Source organism: Bombina bombina, chromosome 3, assembly GCF_027579735.1.
Source record: "Bombina bombina isolate aBomBom1 chromosome 3, aBomBom1.pri, whole genome shotgun sequence".
Classification (NCBI taxonomy): Eukaryota; Metazoa; Chordata; class Amphibia; order Anura; family Bombinatoridae; genus Bombina; species Bombina bombina.
In genome coordinates this window covers 396,929,615-396,951,602 of record NC_069501.1, presented here as the reverse complement: position 1 = coordinate 396,951,602, position 21,988 = coordinate 396,929,615, and the positions used below count along the sequence as shown (strand labels likewise).

At 40.1% G+C, this 21,988-nt stretch overlaps 2 protein-coding genes across 2 annotated transcripts in view; both read right to left on the bottom strand.

The window, feature by feature from the left end:
- Positions 1-21,988, bottom strand: part of AMPD1 (adenosine monophosphate deaminase 1) — a 294,451-nt gene that overhangs the window by 219,168 nt on the left and 53,295 nt on the right. The window contains exons 2-3 of the mRNA XM_053706560.1: positions 20,600-20,774; positions 10,919-11,075 (exon numbers count right to left, since the gene is read on the bottom strand). Coding sequence (XP_053562535.1) covers positions 10,919-11,075; positions 20,600-20,774 — 332 coding nt within the window. The remainder of the gene's footprint in view (positions 1-10,918; positions 11,076-20,599; positions 20,775-21,988) is intronic.
- On the bottom strand, positions 1,462-5,685 carry LOC128653342 (uncharacterized). Its single transcript, XM_053706562.1, has 2 exons — positions 3,766-5,685; positions 1,462-2,853 (listed from the first exon to the last, which is right to left on the bottom strand). The coding sequence occupies exon 2, from the start codon at positions 2,563-2,565 to the stop codon at positions 1,573-1,575; it is 993 nt and encodes a 330-aa protein (XP_053562537.1). The 5' UTR covers positions 2,566-2,853; positions 3,766-5,685; the 3' UTR covers positions 1,462-1,572.

Genomic DNA, 21,988 nt, shown 5'->3' with positions numbered 1-21,988 from the left:
CCTGGCATAAAAGTAGATTGCTTACAATGCACCAATTTAATGTTTTGGTTAAATATATCTTTTAAATGAAATCCATGTTATGTCCCTTTAAGCACATGATGTACCTGTAGTAATCAGAATACATATGTTACATGACAGGTGATGCAGGGTACGGCTGCAGACCATGGCTATTAACCCCCTTGGTGCACCCCCTTACAGAGCCATAACTCAGGTACCAGGAGGCCCACATACGAACAAGGAATGTCATCGAAAGGAGCTTTGGCCTATTAAAATCCAGATTCAGGTGTCTGGATGTTACAGGCGGAGCTCTACAGTATAACCCCAACAAAGTGTGTTCCATTGTCAATGCATGTTGTATTCTACATAACATTGCTGTGGACACACATTTATTGGGGGACATTGACCAAGAGCAGCAGCAGCAGCAGCTGGTTCCTGTACCTGAGGATGTGGACAGGGGGACACTGAGGGGGAATGAAGTGAGGGATTATGTCATCCGGGAATACTTCACCTGTAAGTTACTTGTTCATAAGTACAGTAAACCGTAACATTCACATGTATTATGATGTTGGACAGTACCTCACCAACCATTGCATGTATATATATCAAGTCTTGCAGAATTACATACTGCGGATTTCCACTGCATGTAAGTGAAACTACTACATCCCAACCCCCTTCCCTTAACCACCCTAATTACTGTATATTTCTCATTTGTTGAATTCATGTTTAGGTCACTATGATTTATTGACTATCATTAAAGGGACACTGAACCCAATTTTATTCTTTTGTGATTCAGATAGAACATTCAATTTTAAGCAACTTAATAATTTACTCCTTTTATCATTTTTTCTTCGTTCTTTCGCTATCTTTAATTGAAAAAGAAGGCATCTAAGCTTTTTTCTTAGTTCAGCACTCTGGACAGCACTTTTTTATTGGTGGATGAATTTATCCACCAATCAGCAAGGACAACCCAGGTTGTTCACCAAAAATGGGCCGGCATCTAAACTTACATTCTTAAATTTCAAATAAAAATACCAAGAGAATAAAGACAATTTGATAATAGGAGTAAATTAGAAAGTTGCTTAAAATTTCATGCTCTATCTAAACCATGAAAGAAAAAATTTGGGTTCAGTGTCCCTTTAAGAATGATGAAAATGGATGTTTATACCTTATGTTCACACCTTCTGTAAATACATTATTAGTTAGATATACCCATGTGTCAATTTATATTGGATGTGGGAAACCTTGATTTACATCTTATAAGTGAATATTACTATATGTACCCTTCATACACAACTATGTGATGTGGTTTATAGAACATGAATATGTCATAAACATGATAATAATACCTTTTTGGGCCATTTCCACACAGGTATTATTATATGTTTTAACAATATTACTGTACTAAAACACACCTCACATGGATGTGGATGACAATTATATGTTAAATAACAGAGGACAAGATTTATGGTCAACTATAAGAATATTTATTTTTTTCTTTGCTTCTTGGATGAGGGTTCTGAGGTAACTGGAGTGGATCTCCTGGCTCTTCTGGGTTGTGCGGATTCAGATGATTCAGCTGGAGTGCTGGCTACAGATGAGAGGCTGGAGGCAGTGTCCTGCTGGTGTGTGAAATGCTTGGTTTTGTTCCCGCCTTCTGTTGTCAGTCTGCATCTGCATATCCGAAATAACTCTCATCATCTGAGACTGGTTTTGGACTATACCATTTAAAGATGCTGCCATGTCCCGTTGCAGCTCAATGGAACGCTGGAGTAAAGTTTGTTGGCTTCTGTAAAACCTGCGTTGGTCTCTCTCTCTTCTCTCGCAGCTTGCTATGAGCCTCCTCTGGAGGGAAATGTATTCGTCACCCAGGGCAGAATACAGAGGATCTACAGGCTGTTCACCAGCAGGGATTATAGGCACAGGTTCACCTCTAGCTGCTGTTGCATCTGGAACTATGACAGCTGGTGCTGCAGGAGGAACTAAGACAGCTGGTGCTGCAGGAGGAACTACGACAGCTGGTGCTGCAGGAGGAACTACCATAGCTGGTGCTTCAGGAGGAACTATGACAGCTGGTGCTGCAGGAGGAACTATGACAGCTGGTGCTGCAGGAGGAACTATGACAGCTGGAGCTTCAGGAGGAACTATGACAGCTGGTGCTGCAGGAGGAACTATGACAGCTGGTGCTGCAGGAGGAACTATGACAGCTGGTGCTTCAGGAGGAACTACAACAGCTGGTGCTGCAGGAGTAACTACGACAGCTGGTGCTGCAGGAGTAACTACGAGAGCTGGTGCTGCAGGAGTAACTACGACAGCTGGTGGTGCAGGAGGAATTATGACAGCTGATGCTGCAGGAGGAACTATGACAGCTGGTGCTGCAGAAGGAACTACGACAGCTATATGCTCCTCTTCAGATGCTGGAGCTCTTCCAAGGGAAGCGGATGGTGGAGCTCTCCGGGTGGACTGGTAGTCCCATTGCTGACTGGTGTGCGACCACTCAGCATGTCCAGTTTGCATGTCCTGTGCATAAAAGCCCTGACTGGCCTGATATTGGGGGGGTAAAGACATCTACCCTTTGGGCCTGACTTGGCTCCCCCTCAAAGCCAAAAGAATAATCCTCCGCCCAGGGATCCTGCCAGGACTCGTCTTCCAATGTTGGTGGCATGACATCTGGGTCCTCAACAGAGGCAATCCAACCCAGCTCATGCCTGGGAGCATACTGTCCTTGTTGATGGAATCTCTGGACTGGTGGTTGCAGTGGAGGCATTCTCTGAACTGGTGGTTGCGGTGGAGGCATTCTCTGGACTGGTGGTTGCGGTGGATGCATGCCCGTTTGCACCCTGGTGACAGGAGGTTCTGTGGAGGAGGAGTCAAATGATGAGAGGTATTAGTACAATCATATATATATATATATATATATATATATCCATGAGGGCATACAATGTACATTGATACATGCTAGGGCCTATACTCATTCTCATGTCAAACTTTATAACATGCATGTGCACATTGTGATTTGTGATATGAGGGATTTTAATATGCAAAGTATACATGTATGTGTTTCATACAATAGTTATGTGTACATGTCAGTGATGGAGAAAATGTGTTCTTTAAGTGACACTATGGTCACACAATTTCCTTTAGCCTGATGTAGGCACATAATGTGCTTTCTTGAGCTAAAAGTATTGTGATGGCGAAAGTGTCCATTTACTGAAAACTCTACATGTGGCTTGTGGCCTGTGTTACTCTGAGACATGTTAGTATTTCACTATTCCACCTCATATCATGAATTTCAATGTGTTAAGTAGCATTAAATGGACATTAAACCCATTTTTATTCTTTCATGATTCAGCTAGAGCATGCAATTTTAAACAACTTTGTAATTACCTAATTTGCTTAATTCTCTTGATATTCTTTGCTGAAAAGCATATCTAGATAGGCTCAGAAGCTGCTGATTGGTGGCTGCACATCAATGCCTCATGTGATTGGCTCACCCATGTGCATTGATATTTAATAAACAAAGAATATCAGAATAATGAAGCAAATTAGATAATAGAAGTAAATTGGGATGTTGTTTAAAATTGTATTCTCTATCTGAATAATGACATAAAAATATTTGGTTTAATGTCCCTTTAATGTGAAATCTAATTGTAGATGTTTTTGTTAGTAGGCCAAATACCATGCTCCTCATTGTGTACATGAATGTGTGGCATTAAAGGATGTTATATCTCAAATACATATAATACTGGTGTGTGGGATGTTACTCACCAGCATGCTGTGCTGATGTTGCAGCCCCTGAGTCACGAGTCCCTGGAAGTCCACGGACTGCTGTGACGCTCAGGGACCTGCGAATGATCTCCTGCCATTCATTATATTCAGCCTCCTGGGGAGGACCACCGCCTGTTCCCCTCTGGTACATGGCTTCTTGGCCCATTTTCTCCTTCACCCGCCTCTTGCAGTCGTTCCATCTTTTCTTTAGCCCATCGACATTCCTCCTCTGCTGGGCCACGCTGTTGACTGCCTCCTCGACCAACAGCCATGCAGCCTTATGCCTTCGGCCTACTCCTTTGCCCTTCTCTTGGCCAAAGAGGGCAGTGTGGTTCTCCATGACGACCTGGACTTGCGCTAGATTTTCAGCAAAAGAAAAGTTCTGGCACCTCATGCGCTCATCGTCCGTGGCCGCCTGGCTTCCTCCCTGGGATGTCCCTGGTGTGGGTTCCTCCCTATCCTCTCCCTCCTCCCCCCTTCTATCCCCATGTGCACCCTCTGTCCCTCTTCTGAGTGTGCCTGGTCTTGGGGCAACCCCACTCCCATCCTCCCTTCTGGCTCTCCCTCTCCCCACTCCACTTACTCCCTGACGGGGACCCTGCTGCTCTTCCTGTCCATGATCCTCTCCCTGCAACTCCCCTCCCTTCCGCCCTAGCTCTCCCTGTCATCCTCAAACTACACACACTCACACACTCACACTCACTCCCACTTCAATCACACACAATCACAACCAAACACTCAGCCTATCACACTGTAAAAGATAAATAAAATGTGTGAGGTGTTATATAAAAAAAAGTGTTGTGTGTTTTGTATATGTATGTATGCAAAATGTGTGCAATATGTAAAAAAAAGTGTAAGTAAATGTACAGGCTTAACTAAACACAAATCCAAAAATCCAACCTAACTGATGAAATGCGCCTCTCTCACTGCTCTTACTAATTATCACTATACTCACTGTAGTGTGCTGTAGCTCCAAGAACCAACCAAACACACTAAAGAAAATGGCGGCTGCGCATGGGTTTATGTATGGATTTTGAATAGCGTAATTACGTGGCGCATCTTTTAGAACTGGCGGTTATTTTTTACGATTCGTAGCTAATTTGCATCAAACTACTCTTTATTGAGACTTTACGTGTGTATTTGCGCACATTTTAGTTGATCGCTGGTTTTTCATACTTACGCCAGTTTAGCATCTGGCGGCGCAGTATATTGGATAGCTCGAGTATGGAGGTGAAATTACGGGTGGCGCGTGTTCCTTCGCTTGCGCCGAAAACTACGCCGTATATCGGATCGCGCTTCAGGTCTCAAGTCACAATAAATATTCTAGTGTACGTGGAGGAAGAAGTACTGCAAGACTGGGGCAAATTAGTTACACAAGATTAGTTCCATAAATAGCAAACACAAGGCAGAAACAAGAGGCTGGTGCAAATTTCTGCAAAGTAGGTCAATACACATGTATTTAAGCAGGAAGAAGTTAACTAGTAGGAATATTCAATATACACAGTCTTGTAAGCAGGATCATAACAGGAATTCAGGCAGCAAGAGTTTAAATTGGGGCAGATTTTAGTAAGCATAGTCCAATAATACAAGCTGGGTCATTAATAGGAATTCAGTCAGGTAGTAAGAATAAAGCAGGAACCAATACACAGGCTGGTGCAAGCAGGGTCATACACAAGTAGTCAGGCATAGGCAGTGTTGTGATTGAAAGCCAGGTCAAGAGGCAGTAGGAAGTCATACATGGAGATCAGCAGAACTACACCCACAGCACAGTCAGTCTGACTCATGTACCCAGGGCAGTGAGAGAAACTTAGAAATTATGGCAATCAACACTTATTGTCAATCATGGACTCACTGCACAAGGAAATAACCTCACAGGAACAGCATATTCACTGAAAGTGCAAGTTAGTGCTTTGTTTTTTTTATAAGTAATTGAACTTATAAGTTAGTGGTTGGAGTAAGTTGTATTTTTACCCCAATATTGCAAGACTTGTGCTTCCACAAATGCCCTCACATTTATTTTCTATAAATGGCAATATTCACATAGAGGCATCCCGCATAGAAGCTGGTAAACTGGATATCACCATGCAGAGCTAAAATATTTAGTAAGTGATCCTCCATAAGCACAAATACCAAGTTTCAGGTCACTATGGCTCCTTAAAACTGTGACAAGTAAATTGTACTCTTCTGTGAGCTGACTAGTGGGTGAAAGTGAGGTTTAGGCCTGCTGATCTACCCCCATTACTTTGCAGCGTACACTGACAGTGTTGCATTTCAGAACCAACTGGTCTACATCTGCACAGTAGACATCACCTATGCTCTTCTCCCTGTTTCCCAATAGCAGGGATTTATTAAAGCCCTTAATATAGCACAATTACCAGATACACCCATCCTTCTGCATTCTCTATGGCCTCCCCTCCTGTAGCGTAGTGAACCTGGCCGCCCGAGACTGCAAACTGTGGGGTGTATTTGTTCCCCATATTTATCATTACACTAGCAACCGCTCAATCAATTCCGCCCCCCTTTGTGTGAGAGCAGTGCTTGGTGACTCTAAAGCAGTTCTTGTCTATCACCCCAGTCAAATCACTCCGGGGTGATTTTCATCTGCCAACTTTAAGCTGGCAGAGCGGGTGAAGGAAGCAACAATTTAAATCTTTGCTCCCTAAATATCAGTTGTAAACTCAAATCAGCAAGTCTGCCACCAATAGGAGCATTCACCTCTTGATAATTCTACCCCATAGTCAGCTTTAGCTTTTCACTGGTTCCCCATTTCCTACTGATCTGTACATTGTACATAAAATCTACTTTTAGCAAAGAATAACACAAACCTTAGGCCTAGATTTAGAGTTCGGCGGTAAAAGGGCTGTTAACGCTCCGCGGGCTTTTTTCTGGCCGCACCATAAATTTAACTCTGGTATCGAGAGTTAAAACAAATGCTGCGTTAGGCTCCAAAAAAGGAGCGTAGGGCATTTTTACCGCAAATGCAACTCTCGATACCAGAGTTGCTTACGGACGCGGCCGGCCTAAAAAACGTGCTCGTGCACGATTCTCCCATAGGAAACAATGGGACTGTTTGAGCTGAAAAAAAACCTAACACCTGCAAAAAAGCAGCGTTCAGCTCCTAACGCAGCCCCATTGTTTCCTATGGGGAAACACTTCCTACGTCTGCACCTAACACCCTAACATGTACCCCGAGTCTAAACACCCCTAACCTTACACTTATTAACCCCTAATCTGCCGCCCCCGCTATCGCTGACCCCTGCATTACAGTTTTAACCCCTAATCTTCCGCTCCGTAAACCGCCGCCACCTACGTTATCCCTATGTACCCCTAATCTGCTACCCCTAACACCGCCGACCCCTATATTATATTTATTAACCCCTAATCTGCCCCCCTCAACGTCGCCGACACCTGCCTACACTTATTAACCCCTAATCTGCCGAGCGGACCTGAGCGCTACTATAATAAAGTTATTAACCCCTAATCCGTCTCACTAACCCTATCATAAATAGTATTAACCCCTAATCTGCCCTCCCTAACATCGCCGACACCTAACTTCAATTATTAACCCCTAATCTTCCGATCGGAGCTCACCGCTATTCTAATAAATGTATTAACCCCTAAAGCTAAGTCTAACCCTAACACTAACACCCCCCTAAGTTAAATATAATTTTAATCTAACGAAATAAATTAACTCTTATTAAATAAATTAATCCTATTTAAAGCTAAATACTTACCTGTAAAATAAATCCTAATATAGCTACAATATAAATTATAATTATATTATAGCTATTTTAGGATTAATATTTATTTTACAGGCAACTTGGTATTTATTTTAACTAGGTACAATAGCTATTAAATAGTTAAGAACTATTTAATAGTTACCTAGTTAAAATAATAACAAATTTACCTGTAAAATAAATCCTAACCTAAGATATAATTAAACCTAACACTACCCTATCAATAAAATAATTAAATAAACTACCTACAATTACCTACAATTAACCTAACACTACACTATCAATAAATTAAATAAACACAATTGCTACAAATAAATACAATTAAATAAACTAGCTAAAGTACAAAAAATAAAAAAGAACTAAGTTACAGAAAATAAAAAAATATTTACAAACATAAGAAAAATATTACAACAATTTTAAACTAATTACACCTACTCTAAGCCCCCTAATAAAATAACAAAGCCCCCCAAAATAAAAAATTCCCTACCCTATTCTAAATTAAAAAAGTTACAAGCTCTTTTACCTTACCAGCCCTGAACAGGGCCCTTTGCGGGGCATGCCCCAAGAAGTTCAGCTCTTTTGCCTGTAAAAAAAAACATACAATACCCCCCCCCCAACATTACAACCCACCACCCACATACCCCTAATCTAACCCAAACCCCCTTTAAATAAACCTAACACTAATCCCCTGAAGATCTTCCTACCTTGTCTTCACCATACCAGGTTCACCGATCCGTCCTGGCTCCAAGATCTTCATCCAACCCAAGCGGGGGTTGGCGATCCATAATCCGGTGCTGAAGAGGTCCAGAAGAGGCTCCAAAGTCTTCATCCTATCCGGCAAGAAGAGGACATCCGGACCGGCAAACATCTTCTCCAAGCCGCATCTTCTATCTTCTTCCATCCGGTGCGGAGCGGGTCCATCTTGAAGCAGGCGACGCGGATCCATCCTCTTCTTCCGATGTCTCCCGACGAATGACGGTTCCTTTAAGGGACGTCATCCAAGATGGCGTCCCTCGAATTCCGATTGGCTGATAGGATTCTATCAGCCAATCGGAATTAAGGTAGGAATTTTCTGATTGGCTGATGGAATCAGCCAATCAGAATCAAGTTCAATCCGATTGGTTGATCCAATCAGCCAATCAGATTGAGCTCGCATTCTATTGGCTGTTCCGATCAGCCAATAGAATGCGAGCTCAATCTGATTGGCTGATTGGATCGGCCAATCGGATTGAACTTGATTCTGATTGGCTGATTCCATCAGCCAATCAGAAAATTCCTACCTTAATTCCGATTGGCTGATAGAATCCTATCAGCCAATCGGAATTCGAGGGACGCCATCTTGGATGACGTCCCTTAAAGGAACCGTCATTCGTCGGGAGACATCGGAAGAAGAGGATGGATCCGCGTCGCCTGCTTCAAGATGGACCCGCTCCGCACCGGATGGAAGAAGATAGAAGATGCGGCTTGGAGAAGATGTTTGCCGGTCCGGATGTCCTCTTCTTGCCGGATAGGATGAAGACTTTGGAGCCTCTTCTGGACCTCTTCAGCACCGGATTATGGATCGCCAACCCCCGCTTGGGTTGGATGAAGATCTTGGAGCCAGGACGGATCGGTGAACCTGGTATGGTGAAGACAAGGTAGGAAGATCTTCAGGGGATTAGTGTTAGGTTTATTTAAGGGGGGTTTGGGTTAGATTAGGGGTATGTGGGTGGTGGGTTGTAATGTTGGGGGGGGGGTATTGTATGTTTTTTTTTACAGGCAAAAGAGCTGAACTTCTTGGGGCATGCCCCGCAAAGGGCCCTGTTCAGGGCTGGTAAGGTAAAAGAGCTTGTAACTTTTTTAATTTAGAATAGGGTAGGGAATTTTTTATTTTGGGGGGCTTTGTTATTTTATTAGGGGGCTTAGAGTAGGTGTAATTAGTTTAAAATTGTTGTAATATTTTTCTTATGTTTGTAAATATTTTTTTATTTTCTGTAACTTAGTTCTTTTTTATTTTTTGTACTTTAGCTAGTTTATTTAATTGTATTTATTTGTAGCAATTGTGTTTATTTAATTTATTGATAGTGTAGTGTTAGGTTAATTGTAGGTAATTGTAGGTAGTTTATTTAATTATTTTATTGATAGGGTAGTGTTAGGTTTAATTATATCTTAGGTTAGGATTTATTTTACAGGTAAATTTGTTATTATTTTAACTAGGTAACTATTAAATAGTTCTTAACTATTTAATAGCTATTGTACCTAGTTAAAATAAATACCAAGTTGCCTGTAAAATAAATATTAATCCTAAAATAGCTATAATATAATTATAATTTATATTGTAGCTATATTAGGATTTATTTTACAGGTAAGTATTTAGCTTTAAATAGGATTAATTTATTTAATAAGAGTTAATTTATTTCGTTAGATTAAAATTATATTTAACTTAGGGGGGTGTTAGTGTTAGGGTTAGATTTAGCTTTAGGGGTTAATACATTTATTAGAATAGCGGTGAGCTCCGATCGGAAGATTAGGGGTTAATAATTGAAGGTAGGTGTCGGCGATGTTAGGGAGGGCAGATTAGGGGTTAATACTATTTATGATAGGGTTAGTGAGGCGGGTTAGGGGTTAATAACTTTATTATAGTAGCGGTGCGGTCCGCTCGGCAGATTAGGGGTTAATAACTGTAGGCAGGTGTCGGCGACGTTGAGGGGGGCAGATTAGGGGATAATAAATATAATATAGGGGTCGGCGGTGTTAGGGGTAGCAGATTAGGGGTACATAGGGATAACGTAGGTGGCGGCGCTTTGCGGTCGGAAGATTAGGGGTTAATTATTTTAAGTAGCTGGCGGCGATGTTGTGGGGGGCAGATTAGGGGTTAATAAATGTAATATAGGGGTCGGCGGGGTTAGGGGCAGCAGATTAGGGGTACATAAGTATAACGTAGGTGGCGGTCGGAAGATTAGGGGTTAAAAATTTTAATCGAGTGGCGGCGATGTGGGGGGACCTCGGTTTAGGGGTACATAGGTAGTTTATGGGTGTTAGTGTACTTTAGGGTACAGTAGTTAAGAGCTTTATAAACCGGCGTTAGCCAGAAAGCTCTTAACTCCTGCTATTTTCAGGCGGCTGGAATCTTGTCGTTAGAGCTCTAACGCTCACTGCAGAAACGACTCTAAATACCAGCGTTAGAAAGATCCCATTGAAAAGATAGGCTACGCAAATGGCGTAGGGGGATCTGCGGTATGGAAAAGTCGCGGCTGTAAAGTGAGCGTTAGACCCTTTAATCACTGACTCCAAATACCAGCGGGCGGCCAAAACCAGCGTTAGGAGCCTCTAACGCTGGTTTTGACGGCTACCGCCGAACTCTAAATCTAGGCCTTAGTGTTTTGACATCATAGTGCACAATTCTGGTTTCACATTAATCTGGTCATAAGTCTTACCCCTGATACATAGTCTCCAGTGATCTCCACTCTCTGAAAATCTGGCACAGTCAAATACAGAGGTGTTGAATCATCTGTCTTAGTTTCAGGGGCAAGTTGCTCTTCCACCTCAGGGACTTTAACAATAATTGTCTTCAGGCGCTGAATGCGTTTTTTTCTATGAGAAAACAAAAATAGTCATATAATTATAATTAAGTGGTTCATACTAAGGAATAGATTATCATAACAATCTTTTAAATCACTGGTTTTGAAACCTGTCCTCAGGCCTCCCCAACAGCCCAGATTTCCATGATTACCTTGGGTGAGAGCAGATAAAATAACCATGGTTACTAATCAGCTGATTATTTTACCTGTGCTCTAGTTCAGATATCCTCAAAATCTGGCCTGTTAGGGAGACTTGATGACAGGTTTCAACACCAGTTATTTAAAAGATTGTTATGTTAACTAGTGCTTTAAATCAATCTTCTAAAAACGTAAGGTGAGTAAAAAGAAAAGGAAAAACTTCCTCAGAAAACAAGAAGTATTTCCACTGACGCATGGAGAGCTCTGGTAAAAGGGACAGCAAACCCATTTTATTTTTATTTTTTAATTTGAAACAACTTTCCAATTTACTTCTGTTACCTAATTAGCTTCATTATTTGGGTGCTATTTGCTGATTGGTGGCTGCAAATTTTTTATGGGAGGCGGGAAATAATCTCATAGAAATGTGTTTAGTGTTTAATGTCCCTTTAATAATGCAGAAGAAGATAGTAATATTAGCACAACAATGTGATGAGAGAAAATAAAAAGCTCCACAAGAAGGGATGATTTCCAGCAGAATATAACGTTGTTTAATGTTATTACCACTCTTACATTCTTCATTAAAGTGCCTAGAATGAATGACTGTTTTGTTTTGGTGATGATTTTGCCAAGTGAAAACCTAACTTTCAAGCCAATGGGTGTTATGGCATTCTTGCAGAGGTCAGTACTTAGGCTTAGGTAACATATGTTTAAAATATTGTGATGTATTGTTTAACCCTCAGGTGAACAAACAGTCTGTAGAAGGATATATTAAGGGTTGTTGACAAGGCTAATGGCAATAACAGTTTTCTGTTTGGATAATTCATGGTAAGAAGACTTCAAAAGGAACTTAAAGGGACAGAAAATTATAACTATATCTTAAGTGTTCATTGGGTATTAGTGTCTGAGGAAAAAGAAAAGATTACAAGCCAAAGTCAAGGCTGAGAGAGAGAGAGAGAGAGAGAATATGAAGATTAAACCAAGCAAGGAATTAAACACATAGGGGCCGATTTAACAATCTCCGTATCAGCCCCAATGCCTCTGTTTTTCCGAGTGAGCCTTCAGGCTCGCCTGAAACAAGAGTTAAGAAGCAGCAGTCTTAAGACCGCTGCTCCTTAACTCGTCCGCTGCCTCTGAGGCTGCGGACATCAAACCACCCTATCTCATAAGATCGGGTTGATTGACACCCCCTGCTAGCAGCCGATTGGCCACGAATCTACAGGGGGTGTCATTGCACAAGCAGTTCACCAGAACTGCTTGTGCAATGATAAATGCCGACAGCATATGCTGTCGGCATTTCTCAATGTCTGGCAGACATGATCGCTACAGCGTATTATGTCCGCCAGACACTTGATAAATCGGCCCCATAGGGTTTCTCAAAAATATATGAAAAACATAGTAAATCCAGTAGGAATTAGTCATTAGCATCTTTAGACTGTCAAGTCAGTTATACAACTGCTTTTGGTGGATAACACAATGCAGAGGATCAAAAAGAAATTATGCTCAAACCTAAGTTATTCCACATGGCAGTTAAACCCTAAACACACCATAAATAAACCTAACAATTGCATCCCCCATAACAAATATACCTAACAACCTCCCCCACTGCAAATAAACAGTGATGTCCTAAAATGGTTATTTTATTAACTGTAAATGCCATTCCCACCAGAAATAAACATAATCAAGTTGTCATCTTTATCCTGATCCCATACCACTGTTAACCCTAACCGCAAGCTCCATCCAAAGTGAATAACTCTAATGACTGACCTGATCCTCAATTGCTACTGTAGTAATTGTGATACCCATCACAATCCCTTTAAACACAAAAACTCCTATCAATGAAGTCCATTTAATCTGCCTCCCAATGGAAATGTGCCCTATACAATCCCATTTATTGAAACTACCCTCTCCTATTGTATTGTAGAATAGTATTGAAGGCTTTAGAACACGACAATTCAATAATAAAGTAGAGAAGGCCAGGATTTATTTGCCAATGGCTGAGGGTTCAGGACAGGAGTCCTGCTGAACAAAGAGGTGGACTCTTGACCCGAGTATAGCTTTCTAATAGCTTCAGGTGATAAAAGTGAGCTCATGTGTATTCTGCAGGCGGGGGCTTTAAGAACTCTCTTAAGAACATTCTCATGAAGAGAAGGGAGTTTAAACAGAGGGTTATTGTAGTAATATAAATCCTCCTTACACTGCACAAAACTGTGAGGCAACAAATGGAAATGGTCTACAGGAATTACCTTAAAACTGTTTGCTAAATATAATCGCATGCCATTTAATATTTAAGCAATACAATTATTTCCAATGCGAAATAGTTATATGAATGAATTTATCATAATAATTAGATAAAACATCTGTTCTTCTTAAAATCTAGCCTGTAAGTGTGGAAAAGAAACTCTGGAGAGTCACATTGCCCTTTAAGCTTATCAAGGTTGAAAACCTTTGGTTTAGAGAAGGGATTATACATTTCTATGATCAGTAAATATTAGAATTAGAAAAAATGCATCTTTTAGGAGACATCTCCATTCCTCCAAATCAAGTTCAGTTGCTAGTAACTACTCTAAAGGGTGTAGCAGATATTGAGGTGACTGAAAGTTGTACAAAGGCATCAAATTCTAATGTGTACACAGTAGAAGCGGATGGTAAACCAGAATTGAAGCATATTAGTGCTTTCTGTGCCTCCTCAGTCTGGTGGAATTCAATATGACTCTAAACTCACATTCACTTCACATATACAAATGCTCACTAAATCCTGCCATGCACACCTACACAACATCTCCAGAATTCTACCTTTCCTTACTCAAGAAACTACAAAATTAAAAATTAATTGCCTCATTTTTTCACGCATTGACTACTGCAATCTACTATTATACGGCCTTCCTAAACATCACCTTTTATTAATGCTTTAGTAAGAACCACCTAAGTGGCCGATCTACATCAGCTGCTCCGCTCTGCCAGTATCTACACTGGCTCCCCATACATTCCAGAATACAATTCAAGGTATTAACCCTAACCCATAAAGCATTCAACAGCCTGATTTCCAACTATATATCCTCGCTCATCTCCAAACACTCCTTGACCTGTCTTCTTCAATCAATCTCTGACCTACATCTCTCCACTCCTAATATCTCTACGTCTCTCTCCCACCTCCAAGACTTCTCACGCGCTGCTCCTGTCCTCTGGGCTCTCTTACCCTTTTCATCAGACATCCTGCAACCTTGTATAGCTTCAGACTCTCTCTGAAAACCAACCTATTCAGAGAGGCTTACAATTTCTCCTCTGTTTTTTATCCTACCCAAAATAATTCTTGAACTGCCTTGACTCACTTCTGCAACTTCAATCCATGTGGCAAGCTACCCCAAACTTAATGTCTCTGCACCCTCAATTTATAGACTATAAACTGTTTGGAGCAGGGCCCTCTTCATCCTGTACTAGATTTGTTTAGTCTGTTATGTTTTTGTATCTAATCACAAATCCTTGTCATTGTATACCCCTATATCTGTACCCAGCGCTACTGAATTTTGCTGCACTATACAAATAAATGATAATAATAAGCTTTCAGGTAAAGTTAGTAATGGATAGGTAATGGATAGAGGGACGAACTTCCTGAAGAAATCCTATCATTCTGAACTGTAGATTTTTAGGGACAGGACAGATTTGAATGACAACAACTCTTGCACCAATGTAGATTCCTGAAGGCAATATCTGAAACCTAAGAAAGTCTACTGAGCTGACATCAAAGGTATATTTTTCATATGTAACCAATAGTTGATCTGCAGATGAGAAAGCACTTCTATGTGCTGTTGATGTTCTGCCATATTGGAAGGAAAAAGAGGTCATTTAAGTAAACCACTGTGGATCATCTACATATACTAGTTAAATGCCAGCATGTTTACAGCATTTGTCAGGAATTCCAACTCAAGGCAATTTATCTTTCAATACTTTAGAGAAGCCCATGTCAAGCCAGAAAGGAAAATAGTGTATTTCCTATTTACTTATAAGTACCATAATCTGAATTCATAATACAGTACCTCCCCAATGTATTCCCTCAAAGGGACATTATACACTCGTTTTTTTCTTTGCATAAATGTTTTGTAGATGATCTATTTATATAGCCCATAAAGTTTTAGTTTTTTAAAAAAATGGATAGTTTTGCCTATTTTTAAATAACATTGCCCTGATTTTCAGACTCCTAACTAAGCCCCAAAGTTTTAGGAGAATACCGACGTATACCTACTTCAGCTTGCTCCTGTTTGTGTAAAGGGTATTTTCATATGCAAAGAAGTTTGGGGGGAGTGTCTTATATTTCTCACTTGCAGTGGGTGTTCCAGTAACCTTTTAAACAGAGCAAAACTTGAAGCTTCTAAGTAAGTTTATAAACGGTTTTATACTGGATTTTTATATCAGTATTTGTGCATATTATTCTTTATAGTAGTGTCTATTACATGCAGTTATATGAAAATTGGTGTATACTGTCCCTTTAACCAAGATTTTATAAAGTAAACTTGTAGTGTCATTATGCAGAGCTAAAATAATTTTCAAGGTACATAGCATATATAGAAATGGTGGTACTAGCATGCACAGACGCCAGCAGCCAAGAAAAATAAATAAAAGTGAAAAGTGCAAGTAAATATTTTACATTAAAATCACAAACCTATTTGCATGTTTTTCTACATATGTATTTTGTAGAATGTGTATTTTCAGGTGTATTTTCAGGAATTGGAGGTGAGATGTTGCTACTACTTACAAGTAAGCAAATTAACCACTACTTTAAAAAAAAAAAAAGGACAATGTTGAAAAATCAGGAGGAAGCAAACTTTTGACTTTAAAATTCTTAATATTTCTGATTTTTAATTTCTTTTATAAGGTGGTGAGAGTCCACAAGTCTTAACATATGAGATTAAACTCCACTCCACCAGGAGGCAGGCACAAATTACCTAACATAACATGAACTTTAAACTCTCCCACTTCTAGAATGTTTGCCTTCACAGGAGAATGGAGGATGGTTTGTGTAAGGGTTTATCAGCCAGTTCCTTAAAGGGACACTGTATCCAATTTTTTTCTTTTGTGATTCAGATAGAGCATGACATTTTAAGTAACTTTCTAATTTACTCCTATTATCAAATATGCTTCATTCACTTGGTATCTTTATTTGAAATGCAAGAAAGTAAGTTTAGATGCCGGCCCATTTTTGGTGATCAACCTGGGTTGTTCTTGCTGATTATTGGATAAACTCATCCACCAATAAAAAAAGTGCTGTACAGCGTTCTGAATAAAAAAAACTTCTTTTTAAAATATAGATAGCATGAGAACGAAGAAAAATTGATAATAGGAATAAATTAGAAAGTGGCTTAAAATTGCATGCTCTATCTGAATCATGAAAGAAAAAATTTGGGTTCAGTGTCCCTTTAAGGTCATCAGATTTCGGCCTTTTTGGTGTTGTACCATAAAATAATTGCAAGATTGACAGATATTCAAACCTTTGTTCGGGCACTTGTTAGAATTTGGCCAGTGGTTAGACCAGTGTCTTCTCCCTGGAATCTCAGTTTAGTTTTGCGCTCATTACAGAATCATCCTTTTGAACCTATGAATAATGTGGGCATTCAGATTTTTTCATGGAAGGTTTTTAGCTATTTCATCAGCCAAAAGGGTTTTATAACTTTCAACATTTACAAAAACGAAGGTAGTCCAGTGTAGCCTTAGGAAAAAAATATCACCTTTATTTAACGTAATATAAATGTTATGGAGACATCAAGGAAGGAGCCTCAAAACGTAGCCAGAAAGAAGTCTGACCGGTTTCGGTCGCAAAGACCGTAATCATAGACATTTTTTTTTTAACTTTCAGCATTGTCTTGTGAGGCTCCATATTTTATTTTTTATCAGGAAAAGGTGGTTCTATAATTTCTTACCAAATGCTGTTTCTTCTCAGAATATTAATCAAGAGAATGTGGTTTCTTCTTTGTATCCTTCTCCAAAAAATGCTAAAGAACAACTTTTACATAACCTGGATGCAGTCAGAGCTTTGAAGTTTTATCTTCAAGCTACTAAGGAATTCAGACAGTCTTCATCTTGGTTTATTAATTTCTCTGGTCAGTGACAGTGTAGAAGTCAGAAGGCTACTGTGGTTGGTTTGGCCTCCTGGTTAAAACAACTGATTTGCAAAGCTTACTCGGAGGCGGAAAAATCTCCTCCATCTCTATCCACTTCTTGGGCTTTTAAAAATGAGGCTTTAATTGAACACATTTGCAAAGCAACTACTTGGTCCTCTCTCCATAAATTTAAGAAATATATCATTTTGATATTTTTGCCTCTTCGTAGGCAGGGAGGTTCTCCAGGCAGCAGTGTCTGTTCAATGGTACAATTTTGTAGAGCTAGAGTTCTAGATCCTGCAGGATGCACTGCAACCTTTCTGCAGTGATGGAAATCATTACAAAGCTTTGTTTTTTAGTGCATAATGAAACATTTTACAGGAAATGCAATTTTAGGTTGAATGTCCCTTTAAACGCATTAGTCTCAAAATGTCATTCCCCATAAAGGGCCAGATTTCTGGTGGAGTGCTATTGTTAGCGGGAGGAGCATAAATGCGATCGCGAGATTGCAGTGTTCTTTTTACTGGAATCAATAAAAGTGGTGCGCTGTTTAAATTACCACAAATTAATTGCTCGTATTACAAGTTGAGATGATAGATCCTGTAGAAGACAGAAACAGAGAGGCGCCAAATAGGACAGTACCATCTGATTGAGCAACAGCACAACACAATACAATACGGAGTCACCCCCTATATAAATCAACTCACAAGAGCAGCGGCACAACCGGAGTGCCAGACACAGCAGGTCGGGTCTATAACGAGTCGCTCGACAGACACGCCAGAAGGATATGGAGATCCAGAGAGTCAGATGGTCCACACGATCCACTCCGATAGTAGCAGTCAGCCAGCCAAGGAGGTGTGGCTGACGCTACTATCGGAGTGGATCGCGCGGACCGTCTGACTCTCTGGGTCTCCATATCCTTCTGGTGTGTCTGTAGTAGATTTATATAGGGGGTGACTCTGTATTGTGTTGTGCTGTTGCTCAATCAGACGGTACTCTGTTTCTGTCTTCTACAGGATCTATCATCTCGTCTGCTTCTGTCGGCAGTGCTGCCGCCATCAGGGGAATCACTTTGGCCTCTTACTAGCGCACCTCTCTGGGGTCCTCGGCTCTGGTTATATCTTGACTGTATTATAAGTTGAAAGTAAATGCAATTGCTCAAACTTTTCAAGCGACCTGAAAAGTCGCATAAATAGTTTAGCCGGAAGAAACAGTTGCACTAAACTATTCTATTTACCCCTAAACTGACGCAACCCTCACATCGCAAACTAACCCACTACACTATTAACCCCAAACCGCTACACCCCCACATCGCAAACTAGCACACTACACTATTAACCCCAAACCGCCACACCCCCACATCGCAAACTCGCCCACTACACTATTAACTCCAAACCGCCACACCCCCACATCACAAACTAGCCCACTACACTATTAATACCTAAACCGCCACATCACAAAGGAATCCGCTACACTAATCACCCCCAAACAGCCACATCCCCACATTGCAAACTAAACCACTACACTATTTACTCCTAAACCACCACACCCCCATATCGCAAACTAATCCACTACACTATTAACTCCTAAACCACCACACCCCAATATCGCAAACTAATCCAGTACACTATTTACACCTAAACCACCACACTCCCACATCGCAAACTAATCCACTACACTATTTACACCTAAACCACCACACCCCCACATCATTCAGGTTAGCATGCGAGTATGGGTCTTGTGGGGTTTGTGGTGGTTTATGGTGGTTTATGGGCTAATAGAGTAGTGGGTTACTTTGGGGTGGGGGTTGTGGTGGTTTAAGGGTTAAAAGTGCAGTGGTTTACTTTGCGGTGGGCTATGTGGCAGGTTATGGGTCAATAGTGTAGAGGGGTAGTTTGCGGTGTGTTTGTGACGGTTTAGGTGTTATTAGAGGAGGGGGCTTATGGCGATTCAGGTTAGCATGCGAGTATGGGTGTTAGTTTTTTTTACATTTCTCTCTCCATTGAAGTCTGCGGGAGAATGATAAAACGGTTGCGATATTGTAACTTCTGTCTTTGCGTGCCTTGGGTTAGCACGCAAGCTTTAAAGATTTACTTTCAACTTAATATAAACGTTACACGACGCACGCAAAGAGTAGAAGTCGAGCAGAGTTAGTGTGGGAAAGGGAGCTATAATTACCGCTCCACTCGTAATCTAACCCAAAATGGTTAGTTATAATTGAGAAAAAAAAAATTTAAACACATTTTTATTATTTTTTTTGCCCTCTTTTACTGTAACTTAACTCTGAAATTTGCAGTGTTTCCATTTGCCTCAGAGACTTGAGTGCATTACACGGAATGGTTTATATGTACACAAACTTGTTAAAGGGACATAAAACCCATTTTTTTTTCTTCATGATTCAGATAAAACTTACAATTTTAAGCAACTTTCTAATTTACTTCTATTATCAAATTTTCTTGGTTTTCTTGTTATCCTTTGATGAAAAGCAGGGATGTGAGCTCAGGAGCGTGCACGTGTCTGCAGCACTATATGGCAGCAGTTTCACAACAATGTTATACATTGGCAAGAGCACTAGATGGCAGCACTATTTATTGTCATGTAGTGCTTCAGGCATGTGCACGATCCCTATCTAGATATCTATTCAACTAAGAATAACGTGAGATTGAAACAAATTTAATTACAAAAATACTGTCCCTTTTAGGTTAAAAGGTGCCCCCTGACTTGGGATGAAAAATACTAGACATATTTAAGGGATATGACACCCAAAAAATGTATTTTGTGATTCAGACAGAGCATACAGTTTAAAAAAAGAGATACCTAGGTAGTGGTCTGGAGCACTACATGGATGGAAATAGTGCTGCCATTTAGTGCTCTTACAAATGGATAACATTCTTGCAAAACTGCTGCAATATAGTGCTCCAGACACAACCCTGCTTTTCAGCAAAAGATACCTAGAGATCAAAGAAAATGTTATAATAGAAGTAAATTAGAAAGTTGTTTAGAATTGCATGCTCTATCTGAATCACGAAAGAACAAATGAGGGTTTCATCTCCGTTTAATAAGCAAAACTAAACAGTATAATTCTAAAATTAAATTTTTCTAGTTTTTTTATTTTATTTATGTCCTTATGATGGATTTCCTCAAATGATATAGACATGAAAGTTACAATGACGCATTTATTTACTGACTTATTTATTACCAACATTGACATGAACTATAGTCTTAGCTGCCAACCCCTCAGCAGTAACAAAAACAAAATGAATGTAAAATACTTAATTTACAGTCTCTGATTTGTGAGTTTGCTCACCTTTTCTCCTGAGCCTCCTTAGTATCCAGCATGATCATATGATCTCTCATCTCATGGTGCGAGATTGGGCAATTTTCCCCAATATCAAAGGGAGATATTTCATCTTTGGTTTCCACATTAATAACTTCTGTTGCAAACACTTTCTCCGCTAGGGTGCGGATTTCCTCACTAGATTCTGCAGTAAAAATAATGTCTTACGTTAGGCAATTCAAAAGTAAAGTATGTCTCTGTTATTAATTCATTTTATTTTTAATCAATATGTTATAGATTCTACTTCAGTGCAAATGCTTTTCACATAATTTATAAAAACTAATATAAAACAAAGACAGTAGATTATGGCTTATGGGGTATAGTCCAACGTTTTAGAAAAGTATTCTGCAGCAACTTTCACAAGCTTTATCTATACTATAATTGCCATTGTAATGTCCGTCGGCAGTTACGCACGCATCCTCAATGGAATGTTGGCAGCGCGAGGCAGCCAACAGAATGTTGGCAGCGCGAGGCAGCCAACAGAATGTTGGCTGCGTGCTCAGCCAAAAGAATTCACCTGGATGCACCGAAGCTGCATCCAGGTGAATTCCGGTGCCACCCTGCCATTTTCGGAATCCACCGGGATGCAGCAAAGGCAAACGGAGCATTACAAAAACACATACACCACAAACCTACACATCGCAAAATAATAAAGTAATTAACCCCTTAATCCCTTAATCGTCAACCACCCACATCGCAATAAACCTAAAACCTTATTAACCACTAAACTGCAAAAACCCCACATCGCAATAAACCTAATAACTCTATTAACCCCTAAACCACAAAATCCCCACATTGCAATAAACATATTTACCCTATTAACCCCTAAACTGCAAAACCCCCACATCGCAATAAACCTATTAACCCCTAAACCGCAAAACCCCCACATCGCAATAAACCTAAATACCCTAATAACCCCTAAACCGCAAAATCGCCACAGAGCAATAAACCTATTTACCCTATTAACCCCTAAACTGCAAAACCTCCACATTGCAATAAACCTAATTAACCTATTAACCTATTAACCCCTTAAACCGCAAACACCCACAACGCAAATAACTAATTAAATTACTAAGCCCCCTAACCTAACACCCCCTAACCTAACACCCCCTAAGTTAACACTATTTACCTAAACTAAAAAATACTAAAGTTACAAAAAATAAAAAAGCTAAGATTATAAAAAATAAAAAAAAGGCTAACATTACAGAAAATAAAAAAAACTAATTAGCAAAGTTTACAAAATGAAACCTTATCCCTATGAAAATAAAAAAGCCCCCCCCCAAATAAAAACACCCCTAATCTAAGAATAAAATGCCAGTAGCCCTTAAAAGGGCTTTTTGCAGGGCATTACCCCAAGAT

Excerpts from the sequence above, each read along its gene's own strand:
- LOC128653342 (XM_053706562.1), bottom strand. The coding sequence starts at position 2,565 with ATGTCTTTACCCCCCCAATATCAGGCCAGTCAGGGCTTTTATGCACAG.